The sequence below is a fragment of the Ahaetulla prasina genome, chromosome 4, assembly GCF_028640845.1.
Source record: "Ahaetulla prasina isolate Xishuangbanna chromosome 4, ASM2864084v1, whole genome shotgun sequence".
In the NCBI taxonomy this organism is placed as follows: Eukaryota; Metazoa; Chordata; class Lepidosauria; order Squamata; family Colubridae; genus Ahaetulla; species Ahaetulla prasina.
In genome coordinates this window covers 142,588,143-142,612,258 of record NC_080542.1, presented here as the reverse complement: position 1 = coordinate 142,612,258, position 24,116 = coordinate 142,588,143, and the positions used below count along the sequence as shown (strand labels likewise).

The following is a 24,116-nucleotide window of genomic DNA, read 5'->3' as shown; positions in this document are numbered from 1 at the left end:
CTCCACACAGCTTTATTCCTCACAAATTCAAGTTGTGATGAGTACTGATTGTACATAGAGTGAGGCAGTGTTTTGTTATCTGGACATTTGTTGACAGAAGCAGGTAACCATTCTGGCTGTCTCTTAAAGATTTGTATTTGAAATAGCTGAAGCAAGCTGGATAGAGAGTAAGAAATTAATTGTTCTCACTGTCAGGAAATTTCTCCTTAATTCTCGGTTGGTTCTGCCTTTGATGAGTTTCCATCCGTTAGTAGAACAAAGCAAAAATGGCCTCCTGAAAATTTTCACACTGTTTGCAGGCATATAAAATTAAACTTCACAAGTGGGGTTCAGATTTCAAGTCATGCATCTCCGTTGTTTGGTAGACCAGTTACCATGACTCATAAAACCTCACGATTCCCAAAATTCCTGGATATAGAAATGAAGTTTAAACTTTGGCAACCCGAGTACCCCTAGACACTGTATCCACCACCCAGTGCAGGAATTTGCACAGGGATTTGTTTCCAGTGGAAATTATGTAAAAATATCCAATCAATACTTAACTGTAGCAACATGTGAAAGTACAGTTGGGAGTGGGGAGTTATCAGTTCAGAATCCTTATGTTGCCACAAATGATCCAAGTCCAGTCTGCCTGGAATTGATCCTTATCTAGGACCAATTCAGTGCTACCCGTTGGTTGATTGCATTCTTGTATATAGATTTAAATACATTTTCTATGCTTAACATATGGTCTCAATTCTTTGTGCCTGACATTAATTTAATCAACTAATAGTTGGCACTGAATTGTTCCTAGATAAAGGTCAGAGCGTCAAAGGAATTCAAAGGAGCCTGGACTTGGATTGTTTGTGGCCACATAATGACACTAAGCTAATGACATGTTAACACCCCCCCCCACAAGCAGGGGTGGGTTTCAAAACCCGTCGCTACCGGTTCGCATGTGGGCACGCACAATGCTTCTGCGCATGCGCAGAAGTGTCCGGGCAGGTAGCCAGAGCCTCCCGTTGCCGCCGCTACCGGTTCGCCCGATGTGGGGCGAATTGGTAGCAACCCACCATTGCCCCCCAGCTCTTCCTGCTCTTCTTCTATAGAGTGAGCTATTTCAATTTTTACATTCTTCATTTCGTATTATGCCTTTTTTTATTTATAAATCTCAGAAAGGATGTCCCATCTAGATGTTGTGGTCTGAATCTTTCCTCCTTTTTCAGGGATCAGGAACTTCAAACCCAATTTAGAGCTGGCTCACTTCTGCCGACTTTTAGAAAAGATCTGGGAAATTCATTTCAAAACAGATTTGAGGTTGATCCTCTTTTCAATAATATTAGAATCTTTGTGTCACGCCATTTCAGAAGAACATTAATATTAGAACGATGCAGATATTAATGCAGAAACTGGGCAATGTATCCGAGCAATTTAAAAAAAAATGTTCATCATAAGAGTACCAGAAGCGGCAATGTAAGTGAAGTGAACAGGCAAAACTCATAAATGGTTTGTTCTTTCTAAACACTAGACATCGTGTCTCCAAGGTAGGCTATTCAAAAATAAAAGCAAAACATCCGAATGACAGAAAGTGCAGGCTCCTGGGTTTGCTACGTGGGTGCCTGCAGATTGTAAAACATCACAATGGAACACAAATAGCCTATGATAAATGATACCCAGAATGAAAAAAGCACCTTCTACACAAGTGCAGGTGTGTTGGGATAAAGTTACGCAGTTACAAAAAAAAGGGGGGGGGCTCTTAAAATGCTTATATAAAAAAGAGCCGAGTAGGACTTTCTAAGTGGTACATATGTGAAGTAGACACCTGCTTAGATGGGATAAAAATTTTTGAACCATTGCAGTAAGCAGAGAAAAGACCATCCTTTTTGGAATTAACAGCTTGTGGTCAATTCTGCTTCAGAAGTAGGGTAGAGTATAGACCTGCAGGTGGTCTAACTCAGCTCCCACCATAGTCATTCTGGAAGACATCACTGAGCAAAATTGTCAGGGCAAGAGATTTGTCTTTCAGAGATGAATCATATCTTCCATGGCAACTGTGGTTTGAAAATATTTTCTTTCTTCAGATGACTGAATAGGTCATCAGAAGGTATCAAGTGCTGGTAGAAAGGTCTTGGTAGATGTGAATGGTTGCAAGACATGAATATTTGAAGAACATAAGTGGCTCTGTGTACAGTAGCAGCATCCTTCTATTATAGGAAATGAGAGTTAAGTCTAATAGAAGATATATAAAAATGGAAATACAATGCTTAAGAAATCTATAAGCTAAATTCAGAAGACATGGAGTCAAGGAGGAAGGTGCTGGAACAGAATGGATTGAATACACATCTGACTTCCAATATGAAAGAAATGTATTGAAATTGTTTAGTTATGCAGAGAGAATAAATTAGGAGAGCATAGAAAAAATTATAAAGGAAGAGTGAATAGGTCAAGAGCATGAAAACTTTCTAGAAGCTGTTGCTGCATGGAGTTGATGAGAAAAACGAAGAAGTGAGAAGTTCAAATTACAATGAAGAAATGGTATATAATGATAACAGAAACAAAAATAGTTTGGAAGAATAGAAAAATAGAAAGAATGGACATTGCTCTGGATATAAACTAGATTGTTTAAAAGATTTTTTTGTTCCCTGAATGTAATTTGTTCAAGTTACTCATTTTCTCCATTTTGTGTATTGCTTGACTAAAAAGTGAATAGTGTATGTGTATCTGTGCGTAACTGAAAAAAAATAACCTTGAAAAATCCTCCCACTTTTATAGTTATCACTGATTATATGCAGAGCAGAAAGTCTAAGTCCCGTCAATTAAGAACTTTGCAAATTTTACTTGGTGCAGAAGTAAAACAAACTCAATATATTTGCAAACAGTTTTTAAACAGCCCTCACAGCAGACTAGGAGAGAATTGTGATCAACACAGAAAATGGATAGACCAAGTAAAATGTTCTTATTCACAAGAATTCAGCATAAAAAGCTGCTGTTGGGGGATTTGGTTTTTAACTTTAAAAGCTGTTAAGTCAAAGGAGTTTTGCCAACTTGATTCCAGCGCATCATCTTGTGATCAAGTGTGATCTCTTTTTACATGCACCTGATCATGTGGCCTCCATTTTTTAAACTCTTTTACAGCCCCCTCCTCGTAGGACTGCTCCTGACACAGTCCTAAAGTTTAAACTTAGGAAGAGAGGAATAGGAGACACAACTGTGTTTTAAGTAGCTGATGGAAAGTTCAAAATCATCCTGAAATGCAGGATAGAAAGTAGTAGCCTTCAGACCCAGGAAAGAATAACAGAACTGGAAGGGACCTTGGAGGTCTTCTAGTCCAACCTCCTGCTCAAGCAGGAAATCTTATACCATTTCAGACAAATGGTTATCCAATCTCTTTTTAAAAAACCTCCAGTGTTGGTGCAACCACAACTTCGGGAGGCAAGTTGTTCCACTGATTAATACTTAAACAAATCTGGCTTCTTCCATTGACTTGGATTGTCACAAGCTGGCTGAGAAGGTCGCATATGGAGATCACATGGCCACGGGACAACAACTGTCATAAATATATGCTGGTTGCAAACTATCCAAACTCTGATCACATGATCATGGGAATGCTGCAGCGGTCATAAATGTGATGGTGGTCACAAGTCATTTTTTTCAGTGCTGTTATAACTGTGAACAGTTGCTAAACAAATTATTGTAAATTGAGGATTACCTATATAGAATTTGCTTCAGATAATACATATTATCTGTGTGATGGTTTATGGCTTAAAATTTAGTAATGGGCATCAACTTTTGTTCCTTTAGATTAGAAAGAACCAGTTTTATTGATTCAAAAAATATAAGCACCTTTTTGCTCCTCTCCAGGGTGTATTTCAGAACCACAAAATTTGGCAGCTAATTGTGAAGGATATTCTGTATCTTACTTACACAGCTATTTTAGCATTGTGGATTTCCTATTTCTATTGTCTCTCACTCCTGCTGCCTGCTGGTTTAACATCAGCCTGTTGGATGAACTGAGGCAGTTTTGAAAACTATAAAGAAAATGGGTGAGGTGCTTTTTTGGGGTTTGAAATTTGTTAGCCCAAACTTTTTTATAAGGTAGGTAAAATGAGGACCCAGATTGTTGGGGGCAATAAATATACAAATAGAATGAAGACTATTGCTAACATAGTGTAAGCCGCCCTGAGTCTTCGGAGAAGGGCGGGATAGAAATGCAAATAAAAAATAAATAAATAAAACAAAATAAATAAATAATGCAAGTAGTCCTGGACTTACAACCACAATTGCCCCCAATATTTCCATTGCTAAGCAAGACTGTTGTGTGAGTTTTGTCCCATTTTACGACCTTCCTTGCTGCAGTAGTTGAGTGAATTACTGCAGTTGTTAAGTGAATCATTTATTCATTGAGCAAATCTGGATTCCCCACTTGACTTTGCTTGTCAAAAGCCGATTGGTAAGGTTGCAAATGGTGATTACCTGACCCCAAGAGAGTGCAACTGTCATAAATACATTTCAGTCTCTGAAATTTGATCACATGACCATGGGGATGCTGAAAAGTCTGGCAATTGGTCCTAAGTCACTTCTTTTCAGTGCCATTGTGACTTCGAACAGCCACTAAATGATTGGTTGTAAGTCAAGGACTACCTGTAATTATGATTGATTTCCTGGTAGGTTTACAGTCACAGCGACACTTCAGATCAAGTGGAATTCGGATCACACTGATGTGCAAGAGTTCTTAAACTTTATTTTCATGATTAAACACAGAGAAGACAACAAATTATGGGAAACAGCAGTCGCCGAGTCACAACACATGAGATTCTGAGCTGGTATTTGGATACTTAAGGCTTCACAGATAAAATGCAATAGGCACCCATGGTGAAATCCTTGCATTCATTTGAAGTGATTCACTGAGTATAACAAATCAAGAGTTTCTGGTATTCCTCCATGATTGCCAACAAATACAGCTGTAGGATATAAACTGGAGAAGTGTGGAACCAAGATATTCCTCAACTTACAACTGAAAAAAAAGTGACTAACAATTTTTCACTTTACAACCATTGCAACATTTCCATGGTCACCTGACCAAAATTTGGGCACTTGGAAACTGGCATGTACTTATGATATGTTGCATTGTCCCAGGTTCATGGAATCACCCTTTATAGTCTTCCCAGCCAGCTTTTCGCAAGCAAAATCAATGGGGGAAGCAGGATTTGCTTAATGACCACATGATTCACTTAACTGTGACAAAAAAGGTCATAAAACCGGGCAAAACTCACTTTGCAATGGAAATGTTTGGCTGCATTGTAAGTTGCGGATAACCTGTACTTGATTAGAATATTGGACCACCAGGACTGAAGAGATTAGCAATAAAAAATAGTCAGGAAATAGTCAATGCTTTGCAGTTTCCCAATAAATTTCTCCTACAATGAGATTTTATATTTTATGTTTATTTTCAGAGTGCTTGAGAAATTCTTTTGAATTTCTTCTGATTGTGTTTTTTTTTTTTGAGCTGCTCTCACTGCTGAAAGAGCGAAGGGGCTATTAGAGGGTTTATTTCAATGACAGATCTTCTTACCACATTAAAATATCCCTAAATACTATGCTTTCCAAATTGAGAAAGCCCATTGGGAATAATTGCTCTCAAAACCTTTTTTCCCATGGGATTTAAGCAGAGGAAGCTAGGAAAACAGAGTTTGAAAGAAAGTCTCTGCCTGCAGATCTGTTGGCCATCTTATCATTAAAAAAAAGAGTAAGAATACACTACGAAAGATTTCTATTGGAACTCTCTGAAAGAAAATTCAGTGCAAATTCCTTATCATCAATTTCAATAAGAAGGGATAGAAAAGCATTGGGTTTTTTAAATTCCTTTTATTGCCCTGATTAATACACTAAAGATTCCCCCGGAAGTGGTTTTGGATTTTGTTCTTTCTGGCAAGTGAGAACATAATACTTAATTAATTAATTAATTAATTAAGTGAGAACATAATACTTAATTAAAACATAATACTTAATTGCGATAATACTAGAGCAACTAATAGATTTAAACTTAATGTCAACCGCTTTAATCTAGATTGCAGAAAATATGACTTCTGTAACAGAATCATCAGTGCTTGGAATACTTTACCTGACTCTGTGGTCTCTTCCCATAATCCTAAAATCTTCAACCAAAAACTGTCTACTATTGACCTCACCCCATTCCTAAGAGGATCATAAGGGGCGTGCATAAGCGCACAAACGTGCCTACCATTCCTGTCCTATTGTTTTTTCTTTTCTTCTTCCTATATACATATATGCTTATACCTCCTTATATTTACCCATATATGTGTTTATATATTATATAATCTTTTTGTATGATACCTACATATATTGTTATGACAAAATAAATAAATAAATAAATAAATAAATAAATAAATAACTTCACTATGAAATACAGGTAGTCCTCGATTTACGACCACAAATGAGCCCCAATTTTCTGCTCCTAAGTGAGACATTTGTTAAGTGAGTTTTGTCTCATTTTACAACCTCTTTAGACATAGTTGTTAAGTGAATGTTTGCAGTTACTAACATGGTTGTTAAGTGAATCTGGCTTCCCCATTCGCTCTGCTTGACAGACAGTCACAAAAGGGGATCACATGACCCTGGGGACAGGGCAACCATCATAAATATGAACCAGTTGTCAAGCATCTGAATTTTGATCACATGACCACGGGAATGCTGCAAGTGCACGGGAATGCTGCAAGTGTGAATAATGGCCCCAACTCACTTTTTTCAGTAACTCTGAATGGTTATTAAACAAACTGTTGTAAATCAAGGACTACCTATAAAGCAGGGGTCCATCCAAGTCCCGTGAACTAAAACACCTTTGCCTTGTAAGGCTGTGCTAGTTCTCCTTTCTGAATAAGCACCTCTGCATTGAAGCTAGGATGTCCTGGAAGGTATAAATATAACAATACAAAGAACAAAATGTACCTCTTTCCCACTCTGCCTTTCTCTCTCTCTCTCTCTCTCTCTTTTTCAAGTTCCTAATTTTAGAAGCACTTTCATTAAGTCTGCATAGAAAGAAGAAATGCACCACATTGAAAAGCAAGGTGCTGACCCCATTGGTTGATCTTTTGCCATAGGCCAAGGCACCCTAAAATAAGTTTTTAATTTTCCACATAGGAGGGACTAAAAGGGGTTCAGTGGAAGAGAATTTGGGCTAGAATTTGGGCAGAGTGTGAACCATAGTACAGGCAGTCCTCGATTTATGACCACAATTGAGCCCAAAATTTCTGTTGCTAAGTGAATTTTGCCTCATTTATGCCTTTTTGGGTATAGTTGTTAAATGAATCACTGCAGTTGTTACGTCAGGAACACGGTTGTTAAATGAATCTGGCTTCCCTGTTGACTTGCTTGTCAGAAGGTCACAAAAAGTGATCATGTGATCTTAGGATACTACAACCATCATAAATATGAGCCAATTGCCAAGTGTCTGGATTTTGATCACAGGATCATGGGGATGCTGCGCGGGTCGTAATTGAAAAATGGTCATAAGTTCACTTTTTTTAAAAAAAAATTTGAATTTATATCCCGCCCTTCTCCGAAGACTCAGGGCAGCTTACAATGTGTTAAGCAATAGTCTTCATCCATTTGTATATTATATACAAAATCAACTTTATTGCCCCCAACAATCTGGGTCCTCATTTTACCTACCTTATAAAGGATGGAAGGCTGAGTCAACCTTGGGCCTGGTGGGACTTGAACTTGCAGTAATTGCAAGCAGCTGTGTTAATAACTGACAGACTTAGTCTGCTGAGCCACCAGAGGCCCACCAGAGTGTAACTTCGAACAGTCACAGAATGAACTGTTGTTAAGTCAAGAAGTAGCTGTGTGGTACTTTTTCCTCCTGCGAAAAGGAGAATGGAGGTCTAGCATAGGTGTGCATAATTTGCTTACATAGAGTAAGAAAACATCTAATGTATTAAATTTCCTCTCAGTGTCTCTCTCCAAATTTTGATGATGTTCAGGTTTGTGGCATTGTTTGAAACTTGCCTTTTAACTCTGCTCATTAGCCTAAAAAGTTTTCAAAATAAATTGCATATAGTACAACGATCCAGTTCATCCTTCAAAAGCTTTGTCTCATTACACAGCGTGATGCTAAGGTAGTTTAGTCTCTTTTATAGCTTCAGAAATTTCCTTTATTACTATAGGTCTGTTCATAATCTCTATTCCTCTGTATAGGTAGTCCTGGATTTACATAATGGACCTTGCAATAATTATGGTTGTTAAGTTATGCTGGTCATTAAGTGGGTTGTTATGTGACATGACTGATCTTTTTTGCAACACCATTAAGGCCGCATCTTTACTGGGAAGGGGAAACTGTGGTGGGGGATTTGAGCCAGAAAAAAGTGCATGCTGGGTCTTTAAGGGACCCCTCAAGGGGGTCTATGACAATTCGCATGGGACAATTCATTGTGGAACAAGAGTTACATTAATATCAAAGAAACGGTGGACTAGAACATTAAAGAAAGGATGCAAAAGGAGGCATAGAATGAAATGTGAATGACATAAATTAATTTTTTTTTTTAAACTTTTAAATAATTAAATTGAATTGTTAAATTGTCCCATGGAGAGTTGTCCCATTCTGCTCTCAAGATCTCCCTCGGCACTTGAAAAATCCCGCATTTCATTTAATGATTTGTGCAGTCGCTTAATAACCACAACAGGGAAGAATTGCCAGAATTGCAGTCATTGAGCAAGTTATTGGGCACCTGGTTTAATGATCACAATGATTTACTAAACTGTAATTCTGGGCTTATTTGTGGTCACATGTTGAGAACTACTTGTATTATAAGTCTCAATCTTGTATTAAAATGCTACTGCAAAACTTAATTCACTGTATTGCAGAGAGTAGGAAAGAGGCTGCTAGAGATAGTCCTTGAGGTACAACAATTCATTTAACGATTATTTGAAGTTACAACAGCACTGAAAAAATTGATTTATGGCTATGTTTCACACAACCATTACAGCATCCCCGTGGTCACATGATCGAAATTTGGACTCTTGGCAATGGGCATCTATTTATGATGGTTGCAGTGTCCTGGGGTTATGTGAACCCCTTTTGCGACCTTCTGACAAGCAGTGGGGAAGCCATATTCAGTTAACAACCATGTTACTAACTTAACAACCCTAGTGTTTCATTTAACAGCTGTGGCATAGAAAGGTTGTAAAATGGGGCAGAACTCATTTAATACATGTCTCACAGCAACAGAAATTTGGGGCTCAATTGTGGTCATAAATTGAGGACTATCTGTGTAGCATTAATATCTATAGAAGGACAAGATTTGACTTTAACCAGATCATTATCATTTTTGAATAATGACTACAAATTGCTCCCAACAATTCTAGCTGATAGACTGAAAATAATTTTGCAAGAGTTTATTCATGAGGATCAGTGTGTATTTTTACGTAAAAGACTGTTAAGGAATAATATTAGAAATGTTCTAATATTTCTCCTAATGAAAAGCAAGCCACATTGATTTTCTTAGATGCAGAGAAGGCCTTTGACAATTTGAGCTGTTAAGCTGTGATAACTGTGATTTTTGGAGGTAATTTTATAAAATGGGTAAGATCGATTTACACTTCACAGAAAGCACAAATAATTGTTCATGGGCATCTAGCAAAATCCTGTAAGATATATAAAAAAAGAAAAAAACAGAGACACCCACTGTCTCCTTTCTTGTTCGCTTTGGTTTCTGAAATACTGAGTAGAGAATATAGCACATAATGAGAGGGTTGAGGGGGCAGACCGTCATAAATATGAGTCAATTGTCCAGAATCCGAACTTTGATCACGTATCGATGGGGATGTTGCAATAGTCATATATGTGAAAAACAGTTATAAATTACTACATGAACTGTTGTAAATCAAGGACTACCCGTATTCAGTTCCTCCAATTTCCATGCCATTCCAGTCTCCAGCACGCTATTGAATTGGATGGGTAGAAACAACCGGGAGATTACAGTCCCTCGGGTGAATATTGCTATAGTTGTCAATGGTTCTCTTATTTACATTATAGTATTAGAAAGATTTAAAGTAGACAAAAGAATTTATGGTTTTTTGAACATTATAAAAATGAATTTGAAATAGAATTGTGTGCAAATGATGAAGATGTAAGTGCTAAAATGAGTAAACTTTTATTGAAATTTGAAACAGAAGAACACAGGAAACTATGTTAATGTGGATTAAAATTTTAGTTGTAATATATATATGGAACAATGGGAAATATGTGGCTTAGAGTATTATAATTTACCCTATTTTATAATCCAATTTTTTTTTTGATACAATGATATTCCATTGGTATATGTTACTAGAGAGATTTTCTGGAATGTATAAAGGCCCATTAAAATTATATAGGAAATGTGAACAACAAGAAGGGACATTTCTTTTGTGTTCAAAGGGTAGGAACTTGAAAAGCTAGGAAATTCTGGGGTTGATGGACAAACAATTATTAAAAAGTTATGGAACTTTGTTTTTCCACAAGATAACTACAACAAAATTATTGTATAAATCAACAGAAAAATTCAGCACTATTCACAATAGAGTAATGATTGGTAAAGATGATGGAACTTGCTGAGATGGCTAAATTGATTTATTTGATCAGAGAAAAGTCAATATCTATTTTTATTGTGACTGGAAATCTCTTATAATATAGACTTTTTGTATGAAACAGAAAAAAATGAACTTGTCATTTATGGTTTTAGACAGGATAGGCTACAGATAGAAGAGAGTTAGGTTATATAGATTGTTGCTAACTTACCACCACATTTGAGTCCAAAATTTCTGTTGCTAAGCAAGACGTTAAGTGACTTTTGCTTCATTTTATGACTTTTTTTGCCATAGTTGTTAAGTGAATCATTGCAAAGTTACTAACCAGGTTCTTACGTGAATCAGCTTCCCATTGCAAAAGGTGATCACATGACCCTGGGACACTGCAACCATCATAAATATGAAACAGTTGCCAAGTGCCTGAATTTTGATCACGTGAAAATGGGAATGCTGCAATGGTCACAGGCCTGTCACTTTTTCCAGTGATGTTGTAACTTTGAATGGCCACTCAGCAAACTGTTGTAAGTTGAGGACTGCCTGTATCCACCCAAACATAACAACAGAATGCAGGAGAAAACTCAGATAATACTTCTTAATATTTTATTGCATTTCAGGTGCTGAACCTGTTTCTTGCCTTACTGTTGAGCTCATTTAGTGCTGACAATCTTTCTGCGCCAGACGAAGATGGGGAGATGAACAACCTGCAGCTGGCCTTTGCCCGCATCAATAGGGGGCTGAAGTACCTCAAGCGGTCCATGTGGAATTTCTGCTGCAGGGTCCTTCGACAGCCAAAAGCAACTGCTGAAAAGAAAGCCATGATGAAGCTTGTGACCCACAACCAACCTGTCATGCACAATTGCATTAACAACCACATGGCTAATGAGTTTGTCAAAGAAGAGCAGAACCAGAAGGAGAACCACACCAGCAATGCCAGAGCTGCCATCAACAAAGCGAGGCATCAGGTGTCTGATGACCACAATAATGACTTTATGACCAACCCAAACATGTCCATTTGTGTCCCTATTGCTATGGGGGAGTCGGACATTGAAGATGATGAGCAAAGCACATTCACAGAAACAGACCAGGTATGTTTCTCCTTAAACCAACCAATATAGTTTTAGGGAAGTTATGAGAAAGAGGTACAAACTGCAGAATAGCCTTTTCCAAACACAGTTGGGAATTGAGGCCATTGTAGTTTCAACACTCCTGCAGTTTGAAAAAGGCTGTTCATACATGGATATTGGGATAGAGATATGTATGGGATAGAGATATTTTGCAATCTGTTGGGTTTGCCGAGCAGATGCAGACAAGGATGTGGTTCTGGAAGAGTGGATAGTAGCCAATCCAGAATTCATATAGGATCTCAGCTTGTAGGCAAATTGTCCCACACTCATTGCCTGTGTGACTGAGTGATGCCCATTTTGCGGACTTGAGATCCTGGAGTGGGGACAATATTAGAACCATCCAAAATTGAGACACAAACAGCAACATTGATGCTTTAATTGTTCTGGGTATTTGTAGATGTTAATGCCAAAACTGGAATATCCTTCCGTGATAAACTCTTTTATATATTACAGTACCAAGCTTTTCCCTTTATAACAGCAGCAATGGTTGCCATGGTGTTCTCCAAGGACAGAACTATGCAACTAGATTAATTTAGCAGTTAGTTAGTTCTTCTCTCCAAGGAATCCTGAAAACTGTAGTTCGCTGTGGAAATTTAGGGTCCCCAAACAGAATTCTCAGTACCAGGATGAAAATTCTAGGGTCCTTGATTAGAACTCATGAAAGTTAAAAAGATATAGTGGTCCTGAAACAATCGGACAAAACAGGTTTTTTATTGCCTTATGGCTGTCTTTAAGGCCTTTACAAGTAGAAATGGACTTTAATTCACCATTTGATGTTGTATTCTTTTGGGAGGAAGCTATGAGTTGGATATTGATAGTTTGTGAATGGTTTATGCAAGTTGTAAAACACAAGAAAGCTTCTGGGTATCAAATCTGAAAGATTTTTTTGTTTGTCTTGTTGAGAATTAACCACTGTGAAATACTCACTGACGACTGAAATGTTGCTTGGGGATGACATGCAGGCAGTAGTTGTAGCTGATTCAGGAAGCATAAATTCAGAAAGACAAGGGAACAAATGTGTTTCTTATCTCTGTGTGTTTTAGATATCCTGAGAAATAGTGGTTAGGGACTTGTGCAACAAAATAGGCTTCTAATATGCATAGTCCCCATGTGCCTGTCTCTCTCCCCCTCACCGTAGTCTCTCTCTCTCTCTCTCTCTCTTCCTTTCTCTCTCTCTCTCTCTAGTCCCTCTCTCTCTCTACATAGACACACATTCTCTCTCTCTCACTCTTTCTTCCCTCTCTCTAGACTCTCTTGCTTTTTACATAGACTTTCTCTCTCTCATTCTTTCTTTCTTTCTCTCTTTCTCCTCCCCTCTCTTTACATATACTCTCTCTTTCTCTCTCTCTCTCTCTCTTTACATACACACTTTCTCTCACACATACTCTTTCTTTCTCTCTTGGCTCTCTCGCTCTTTACATAGATTCTCTCTCTTTCTCTCTCTTTCTTTCTTTCTCTCTCTCTCTCTCTCTCTAGTCTCTCTCTCTCTCTTTACATAGACTCTCTCTCTCTCTTGCTCATTCTTTCTTTTTTCTCTCTCTCTTTAGTCTCTCTCTCTCTTTTTACATAGAGTCTCTCTCTCTTACTCATTCTTTCTTTTTTCTCTCTCAATCTCTCTCTTTCTTTCTTTCTCCCTCTCTCTCTCTAGCCCTCTCTCTCTCTTTATATAGAGATACTCTCACTTTCTCTCTCTCTCTCTCTCTCTCTCTCGTCTCTGTCTCTCTCTTTCTTTCTCTCTTTCCTTCTCTCTCTCTCCCTCTCTAAGCTCTCACACTCTTTCTTTCTCTCTTGGCTCTCTCGCTCTTTACATAGATTCTCTCTCTTTCTCTCTCTCTCTTTCTTTCTTTCTCTCTCTCTAGTCTCTCTCTCTTTACATAGACTCTCTCTCTCTCTTCTCATTCTTTCTTTTTTCTCTCTCTAGTCTCTCTCTCTCTTTTTACATAGTCTCTCTCTCTTACTCATTCTTTCTTTTTTCTCTCTCAATCTCTCTCTCTTTCTTTCTTTCTCCCTCTCTCTCTCTAGCCCTCTCTCTCTCTTTATATAGAGATACTCTCACTTTCTCTCTCTCTCTCTCTCTCTTTCTTTCTCTCTTTCCTTCTCTCTCTCTCTCTCTAAGCTCTTTCTCTCTTTACATAAACTCTCACTCACTTTCTTTCTTTCTTTCTCTCTCTCTCTCTCTTTCTCTCTCTCTCTCTAGTCTCTCTCTCTCTTTCTCTTTGCATAGACTCTCTTTCTCTCTCTCTCTCTCTCTTTCACTCACTTACTCTTTCTATCATTGAGATAATTATTGTAGACACACATGTAAAAAGAGAGAGGGGATAATTAGAATTCTTATGATTTTGGAGAATTCTTGGTAAATCTCCCTTGGAGAAAGAACTGAGAATTCCATCAGGCTCCACCTGATTATTCTGCATAATCTGAGCATTGTGAAAAATGAGGGCAGAATCCCTCCTAATGGTCCTGAAGCCTGAACAAATGTCCAATATATTACCTCTAGAATTTTGCTTATTGCCAAGGCTTTGTATCTTGTCTTAAAAGCAAGTTGGGAAAATTGGAACAGTGCAGTATCTAAGCAAATCTTTAAGCTCTCTTTGCTTAGTTCCTTTGATTGTACTTCCATTTGAGTTCTTTCTTTCTTCTTCTGTCTGATAAGCTACTGAGGGTTTGCAGATACTGTACATGCAATAATGCCGTACTCATACCTTTCTTAATATCTCTGCAACATAATAAGTGAAGCATAATCTCTAATTGCACTAAATATTTCTATTTCCATATCTGATTCCTTCATCCTGCCCGCAGTCTCCTAAGCTTACTTTCAAAATACTTATTTGCCTTACAGTTTATTAGTCCCAAACTCCATACAGGTAGTCCTCAACTTACAGCAGTTCATTTAGTGACCGTTTAAAGTTAGAACAGCATTGAAAAAGTGACTTTTGACCATTTTTCACACTTATGACCGTTGCAGCATCCCCATGGTCACATGATCAAAATTCGGACACTTTAGAACTGGAATGTATTTATGACGGTTGCAGTGTCCTGGGGTCATGTGATCTCCTTTTACAATATTCTGACAAGCAAAGGCAATGAAGAAGCTGGATTCACTTAAAAATTGTGTTACTCAGTTAACAGCTGCAGTGATTCATTTAACACCTGTGGCAAGAAAGGTCATAAAATGGGCAAAATTCACTTAACAAATGTTTCACTTAGCAATAGAAATTTTGGGTTCAATTTAGTTGTAAGTCAAGGACTACCTGTACTAGAGTATGCCTGACTTTTTAATTCCTGGGAAGAAATAACTGACTTTACTATCAAGAGCATGAGAGGAAGGTAAGTTGTGGGGGGGGGGAGTTTCTTGGCATAAATGGGGTGGTAGTGATTGTGGTTGCCTTCTTCAAGGATGTTTTCTTGAATCTAGCCTATCTAACCATTTCTTTATGAAGATTGCTGATAACCAAAGTTTTGATTTCTCTTTAATCCACAAGAATTTTATGGTAGGTACGTCTAATGGGAAGAAGGTTACAATAATTTTTAAAGTAATTCTCACCTGGAAATTTATGTCAATATTAAAAAACATAGCAGTCTTAAAAGCAACAGCATTTAGACAATACCACCTCCTGGTGCTTAACAGCATTCTCTTGGCAATTTACAATGTCAGCATCTCGTTCCCAATAATCTGAGTCCTCATTTTACCAATATCAAAAGGATGGAAGTCTGAGGCAACCTTTAGCCAGTTGCTAAACTCCTGGCAGTCAGCAGAATTAGCCTGCAATACTATATTTTAACCACTTGAAGACCTCCAAGGTCCCTTCCAATTCTGTTATTCCATTTTTGACCCTCACATTAAGATGCCACTGCAACAGGCATTGTGGATTCCCTGAAAAGCTACAGTAGTTATTAGTTTTCTAAAATAATCTCCTGTCCTAGCAGTCACAAGGTTTCTAGCACAGATGTCTCACATACAATTTACAAACTGTAAAATGAACATACCTGTGTTTGTGTGTATCTTTGGTGCTCTTTTCACTCTTAAAGTAGCTAGCTCTGTCAGTGGTAGTGGGAATAATCTTGATCGTTCCTTGATTAGGCTGTTATTTACTTCTTGATTGTTAGTCTATTGTTAATCTTGGTGTTAATCCAAGAAGAAAACAACACTCCCACTAACACAAATGGCTTGCGCTATCTGTGTATAAACAGAAAGCAAACTTTACTCCTTCCTAGCACAGCTATTACCAAGTTGGGTAATAAAATGTCTGGAAAAAAACTACCAAGGTCAAAGAGCACCAAGGACGGCCAGTTCAACTCTGAGTATATTCTCTTCATTGATACCTAAATTTTTACTGTGTATTTGACAATTTCCCCTAATCTCACAGACATTTCATTTTACCCGAACCTTTTCCTTGGCTTCCCTTTATGTAAAAAAACCTTGACTGCAAAAATAAAAAAATACAATTAAGGCACTCCTAATAAACCCTTGCGATAATGAATTACTCTTTGAAATATCCACTACTGTTGCTTTTCTGACTGGGTCATTTTAAGCCCTGCAAGAGATCTTGGAAAGGCAAATCCAATGGTTTTAAAAATTCTGGATCTGTGGTGTTATTTCTTGGGTGGAATTTATGAATTGGTTCAAGAGCTGTCTTGCATTTTGACTATCAAGAGTCCTTTTAATTATTCTTCAATATTGTTTCCTTTGTAGTTGATTCTAGGGATTTGAACATCTTTAGGAAAGCTTTTGTTTTGGGTCATCATTTGCCATATGTTGCTGCATATAGATTGCTAACACAATATCATCTTTGAGTTAATTAATAGTCCTTTTCCTAACCTTTGCTAGTGGATTTTGTTAGTGTTTCTGCATCAGAGACATAAAAGCATTCTAATAGCTTGATTGCTCTTAGTTGGGCTGCTTTGTTATGTTTTGTATGGTTCCATTAGCATATTTACTTATGTTGAGATCTTGGCAGCTGGAGAAAAAAGGCACCAAGCCATCTCACCATAACCACAGAAACAAAGAGAAGTATTATCACAATTGATTGCAGAGTTTGTTTCTTTGTTTATTACTTATATTTAACTTACTCTCTACTAGTTTGAAGGTTTTTATAGTGGCTGACAATACAATATTCCATAAATACATAAAGAAAAAAAAATCTGTACAGGGAGCAATACCAGCCTTTTCTTTGCTAAAAGAAAAAAAATATAACATCATATCAAAAGAAAAGATTCTGGGTTTAAAAATAAAAATTTTTACATGTCACCAGAAGGGAGAGCTAAGAAAGCACCATATGAATTTCCTTTGGGAGAACATGCTGAAATTGCCAGCCATCTCACTTTGGAAGGCAACAAAAATCATAAAGGGCTTTCCCAAGATGATCCTAATGTCCAGGTAGGTTAGCAGAAGGAAATACATTATGTACCTCAAATTTAAACTGTTTAGACTTTTGCAGGCAAGAATCAAATTTTTAAATGTGAGTCCCAAAGAAAGGGTTGGCTAATGCATCTATTTCAAAACTGGTGCAATGTGTTTCAGATGTCCAAAGGTGCTTTTTCAAAAGGCAATTGGACTCCCCCCCCACCCCGAAGATGTTTTGCTTCTTCTCCAAGTAACTTCTTCAGTTCTTGCATGCCTTGATAGATATTGAGGAACTGAAGAAGCTTCTTGGATGAGAAGTGAGCCGTCTTCAAGGGGGAGGGGAGGGAAACAAAGTCCAGTTGCCTTTGAGAAAACACGAAGGGATAACCAAGACCTGGATGACTGAGAATCTTGATAGATATATGTTTCAGATAGTTAAGATGTTAAAGATTGCATTTTGTAGTAATTAAAGGCAATAAGGATAGGCATACCTGTAATGTACACTAGTACTCCAATAGTAGGATACTATCAAACCTCTGTCTGCAAGAAGATACAACTGGACAACCAGGAAGCTTTTAGTGAGGGGGGGTATAAAGCACAGAAGATAGGACAAAATCTAAGACCTCCATGTTATAAACTCAGTACTGGACATTTGTTTATTTATTTATTGTAATTGGTCAAACAAAAACAAAAACAGGAATAATTCTAAAAATACAATGACAGGGATGATAGGCACGTTAGTGCACTTATGCACGCCCCCTCTACGGACCTCTTAAGTATGAAGTGAGGTCCACGGAAGTCAATTTGTGACTAAAACTGTGAAAATTTGTAGCTGAGACAATTGAATCATGCATGCAGCCCCATCTAGAATGGCTGACCCTTTACTCCATTAAGCAACATACCTTTAATAATCCAGAGTTTTAGTTTATTGATTTTTATTCAGCCCAGGATAGTAACTGGAAGTCCAGAGCCAGGAATTACTGTGGGGTAAGAATTAGGAAACCACTCCAGGAGAATCCAAACTGAACCAATACAAGTGGTCCACGACTTACAGCCCAAAATTTCCATCGCTAAACAAGACAGTTGCTAAATGAGTTTTGCACCATTTTTTGACTTTTCTTGCCATAGTTGTTAAGTGAATCACTGTAGTTGTTAATGACCATGCGGTCATTAAGCAAATCTGGCTCCCCCATTGACTTTGCTTGTCAGAAGGTTGCAAAAAAAGATCACATGACTCCAGGACACTACAACTGCCATAAATATGAATCAGTTGCCAAGCGGCTGATTTTTTTATCACAAGACCCAGGGGATGCTACAAGAGTCCTAAGTATAAAAAGTCATCATAAGTCATTTTTTTCAGTGCCATTGTAACTTTGCACAGTCACTAAACAAACTGTTGTAAGTCGAAGACTAACTGTATCTTAGAGCTTATTCCTGAAAGAAGACACAATGCTTAAACCAAAAGGGGATCGTCAGCCAAGAAACTTTATTACTCTTTTCAGTGTAGGTAGATGTTCCAAACTACATCCCTGGTTGTTAAATACTCCAAATTATAACCCCAATGATTCACATCAATAGGGAATTCTGCATAGAAATATGCATTCTAAAGTCTAATATAGCCAGATTGTGAAAGAATCAAGTTGGAAATACGTAATTATTGTCAGGATGCTCCAATCCAGCAATTTCATGTAATGCTTTTGAGTACCAGGGCATCCTTTGGAACCAACTTGGTTGTATTTTTACCCAGATTTGGATGGTTTTAATTAAACAAGCGTTAAATGGAAAGCAAAGCACCAATATCTTAGGGGCTGCCAGAAAGAAGAGGGAGTCAGGCTGTTCACCAAAGCACCTGAGGGTAGAACAAGAAGCAATGGGTGGAAACTGGTCAAAGAAAGAAGCAACTTAGAACTAAGGAGAAATTTCCTGACAGTTAGAACAATTAATCAGTGGAACGACTTGCCTTCAGAAGTTGTGAATGCTCCAACACTGGAAATTTTTAAGAAAATGTTGGATAACCATCTGACTGAGATGGTATAGGGTTTCCTGCCTGGGCAGGGGGTTGGACTAGAAGGCCTCCAAGGTCCCTTCCAACTCTGATGTTATGTTATGTTATGTAATCTTCAGTTTTGTTATTTTTCAAGAATACCTCTCTTAAAGGAGGTAACTGTGGGGTCCTTGGTGTTCTCTGAGCTTTGTGGTTTTCTTGCAGATGTTTCATTAGCTAATAGGTAACATCATCAGTACTAGAATGGATTGTTTTTTTTAAAAAAAGGCAGAAAAACAGTTTCTAGCACTGATGGTGTTACTTATTTGGGTACTGAAATATCTGCAAGAAAACCAAGCTCAGAGAGATCACCAAGTGAGATTTGTTTTTGTTAGGAGAATAGACAAAGGGGCCACTTTGTAAAATAAATCTAATAAAAAAATAAAGCATTGAAAAATATAAAGCCCAAGTGCCTTGTCTGGAAGTATACAATCTTCCTGTAAACATATTTTAAAAATGGATACATGGATAAATAATATTTTTTAGTATTAGATGGCTTTCTAAAACACTTCACTAATTTTCCCTCTGTTAGTGGATATGTCATAAGACTAGACACCCCCATGGTGGGAGTTACTTTATCATTGAACAAACCCCTTGCCCCAGCCAGCCATTTTGTGAAAGCTCCCACAATATGCCTTCACTATTTTGGATACATAAGCCCAAAGAAGTTAACTATCTCTCAAAATTAGGAGGTATACTAGAGCGAATGCTGAAAGGCCAAAAACCAAGAAATACTTTAAAATAAAGACGTCTTCCTGTTTATCTTTCATAATTTGGCCACCACACTACAATTCTCTATTGATTTCATCTCCAAGTAGAATTTGTTGCTGTTCACCTGAGAAATGAGGTGGACACAATACATTATTCCATGTTTCTTAATCTGTTCTTATTGGGCATCCACCAGAATTCTGGGCCGCTTTCCCTGAGAGACCCATAAAGAGCTGTTGTTGCTGATGTAAATTAAAATGAGTGAAATAAATTCAGGTACAGATGAAATAAAGACTAGAAAAAAGAGGCACATTTTCTATAAGCACAAGAATTCACCATTTAAAAACATTGCTTGCCAATATGTTTAACCTATTATACTGGGACAACTGAGATCATTCATTCATTCATTCATTCATTCATTCATTCATTCATTCATTCATTCATTCAATTTCTGTAGCCGTCCAATACAAACCTCTGGGCAGCTTACAATTCTAAAATTCAGAAACAATTAAAGCAGTTAAAAATAAAACAGGAGAAACATCCCAAAAAATAAATATAAACAGAGGCTGAGATAATTAATTAGTTAACAATAAAGCCAAGAAACTGGGCCCTTAGCAAATTCTGAGCCGCAGGCAAACACTGCCACGTTTTTTAAAGCCTTGTGAAAGACCAGCAGGGTTGGGGCCATTCTGATCTCTGACGGGAGAATGGCAGGGGCTACAGCGGAGAAAGCCAGAGTCATTTAACCATGTTATTAATTTAACAACTGTAGTGATTCACTTAACAGTTGTGGCAAGAAAGGTCATAAAATGGGGCAAAACTCACTTAACAACTGTCTTGTTTAGCAATGGAAATTTGGGGCACAGTTGTGGTCGTAATTCAAGGACTATCTGTTACATGTGATGTTACATGTGTCATGTAGCCGGCATCATTTAGTACCAGTGCAGCCGCATATCCAGCTGAAGTTTCCGAACACTCTTCAAGGGCAGCCCCATATATACTGTGTTACAGTAATCTAAGTGAAAGGTTACAAGACATTTATAAACTTGATCTGGCATGTGTAATATAGGTACAATCTGAAAGCTATTTTAAGAATGTTGTGTATTTAGAGATGACCAAGGTTCTTTGTCAAAAGCCCTTGATATAATTTATAATACCACTTTATAATGCTTTGATAAGACCATACTTGGAATATTGCATCCAATTTTATTTGCTATGATATAAAAGATGTTGGGAACTCTAGAAAAGTACAGAGAAGAGCAACAAAGTTGACTAGGGGATAGGAGGCTAAAACATATGAAGAACTGCAGTAACTGGGTCTCTCTAGTTTAATGAAAAGAAGGACTGGGGGTGACATGATAGCAGTCTTCCAATGTTTGAGGGGCTGCCACAAAGAAGAGATGGATCCAGCTATTCTCCAGAGCACCTGAAGGCGGGACAAGAAGCTATGGGTGGAAACTAATCAAGGAGAGAAGCAACTTAGAACTAAGGAGAAACTTTCTGACAGTGAGAACAAATAATCACTGGAGCAACTTACCTCCATAAGTTATGGAGCCCCAACATAGAGATTTTTAAGAAGAGACTGGACAATCGTTTGTCTGAAATGGTATAGGATTTCCTGCTTGAGCATGGGGTTGGACTAGAAGACCTCCAAGGTCCCTTCAAACTCTGTTATTCTTTTCTATTCTGATTGCAAAAGAGTGTGGTGTCTAAAAGATACCAACCTTGGGGTTTGTTACCTAGCTGGAGTCTCAATAGGTGGCACAATAGCACCATTGCCAGTATTAGTCTTGACTGGCAGATGAAGCAGACTGTGAGTTATCCATGTGGAAAGAAATGCCCGAGATCTTCAAGCAGTTATTATCACTGGATTATTTATAGGCTTGAATGAATTACGACTTCAAGAATGTTAACATAGGAGCGCTAGCCAAACATGATTCCCATAATGTTATAGTGAACTCATAGAATGCCAGTACGCACAATTATTCCACCATGATAGAATGTGGCTGGTATGTGCATCACAATCACTTAGGTTGAGCTGAAATGGGGACGAGCTTATGCATGAGTATGCTAACTGTGATGGCATTTCTGTTACCCATTTCAGCTGTTTGAGAGCGCAGAATACTTTACATGGGGCAAAACCCAAGTGACTAATATAGCTCTCTATATTACAAACTTATTGAAAATAAGGATGCAGTCCCTGGCACTGCTCTGAATTGTTTTAGGATAAGGCTATGTGCCAAATCAAGTTTGTTTGTAATGACTACAGGCCGATTTGGAGTGAGGACAAAACCTTTCTTCTGAACTGGCTTTAACGAAGTTGGCCTATAGTTAAACTTTGTCAGGCTGCCTAATGTAACGATGTTTATTACTGAGTTCCTAATTGGCTAGCTGTGATCACTCAGGGAAATAAGACATTTGGGAAGAATAGCAGAATAATAGAATGAGAGAATAACTGAGTTGGAATGGACCTTGGAGATCTTCTAGTCCAACCCCTGCTAGGGCAAGAGACCCTATACCAATTCCACACAAGTGGCTATTCTCTTCTTGAAAGCTTCAAGTGATGGAGCACCCACAACTTCTGGAGGCAAGCTGTTCCATTGGTTAATTGTTCTCACTGACAATAAACTTCTCCTTAGTTCTAGGTTGGATCTCTCCTCAATTAGATTCCATCCATCCATTCTTGTCTTGTCTTCAGGTGCTTTGGAGAATAGGTTGATCCCCTCTTCTTTGTAGCAGCCCTTAGATATTAGAAGACTGTTAAATTCGGGCAATAACGAGGCAGGAGACCAGGATAGTGACAACAGCTCTTTACTATATAGTGAACCCAGCAGCCCGGGCTGGGAAAACCCTCTCTTTATATACAGTTTAGCCAGAGGCTTCATCCAATCAGCAATGTGCTTTTTCCCGCTCAGTTTTCCCTCCACAATTCTTAAAGATACATTACACTCCTTCCCTCCCAGAGAACACTTTACCAATATTTACATAAAATTAACATCTTATTTTTCAACGTAATCACGCAAGTAGACTGGGCGTCTCCTGACTCTTTCGGACCTGCGCAATTCATTTTCTGGGAGTGAGTCGAGCTGACCGGAGGGACTGTTTGTTCCTCTCAGCTCCTCCTCTAGGCCATCTGGCCCTGGATTATTTGCAGAGTCGTCCCTGCTGTTTTCAGGAGGAACCGGTTGGCGTCGCTGGACCCCCTGGAACTCAGATAAGTCCCGCGTTTGCCCCGGGTTTGAGTCAGCTGTAGATTCAAACATTGGATAGTCAGGGCCTGTTTCGTCTGATTCTGATTTACCGGTTATGCGTTTCCTTATTTGGTCTATGTGGCGCTTCCATACCCGGCCATCCTCTATCTCTACTAGATATGATTTTGGTCCTGTTATCTCTAGGATTTTTCCTGCTAACCAGGTCGGGCCCTCGCTGTAGTTGTGTGCCCACACTAGGTCGCCTACTGCCATCCCTCTTGTTTTACCATGTGCCCCTTTGTAACCGTCTGGTGTGTAGTTTGGGTTTAAACGGTCTAGTGGGCACCTAAGCTTCCGACCCATTAATAGCTCTGCCGGGCTGCGGCTCGTTGTTACACAGGGGGTTCTGTGTTGGACTGCTAGGAATGTATCGATTTTTGTTTGCCAATCGCCTGGCCTGATTCTGGACAATGCTTCCTTTGCGCTCCGAACGAAACGTTCTGCAAGGCCGTCCGTCGCAGGGTGGAAAGGCGCCGAGAGGACATGTCGGATGCCCTCCTCTGCCAAGTACCCCTCAAACTGGGTTGCCGTGAATTGCGGGCCGTTATCGGAGACTAAAGTGTCGGGCAACCCGTGGGTTACAAATAGGTGCCGTAGGACTGAAATCACGGCCTCGGCTGTCATGGATCTCATGAGAATGATTTCCAGCCATTTGGAGTAGGCATCGACTACTACCAGAAAGGTTTGGCCGTGGAAGGGCGGCAAAATCGATATGGATCCTAGACCAGGGCCCTGGGGTCTCTCCCATTCCCGAATCGGGGCCGTTGGGGTAGCGGTCTGGACTCCTGGCAGGCCTGGCATTTCCCTACCCTTTCAGCAATTTCCGTGTCCATTAAGGGCCACCACACATAGCTTCTCGCTAGACCCTTCATTCTCACGATCCCTGGGTGGCCTTCGTGAAGGAGCTCCAATACCTTTTTCCTCAATTTCTCCGGGATCACCACTCGATCCCCCCATAGCAGGCACCCCCCTTGGGCTGAGAGTTCCCCACGTTTTTTCACAAATTCTTTAAACGCCGCCCGCGCAGCGGCCAACCTCTTGTACCCAACCAATTACAGTCTTTATTGTAATGTCCTTGTACG

At 38.7% G+C, this 24,116-nt stretch overlaps 1 protein-coding gene across 1 annotated transcript in view; it reads left to right on the top strand.

The window, feature by feature from the left end:
• The window catches only part of LOC131197664 (sodium channel protein type 5 subunit alpha-like), a 391,694-nt gene that overhangs the window by 242,996 nt on the left and 124,582 nt on the right, over positions 1 to 24,116 (top strand). The window contains exon 17 of the mRNA XM_058182005.1: positions 11,178 to 11,648. Coding sequence (XP_058037988.1) covers positions 11,178 to 11,648 — 471 coding nt within the window. The remainder of the gene's footprint in view (positions 1 to 11,177; positions 11,649 to 24,116) is intronic.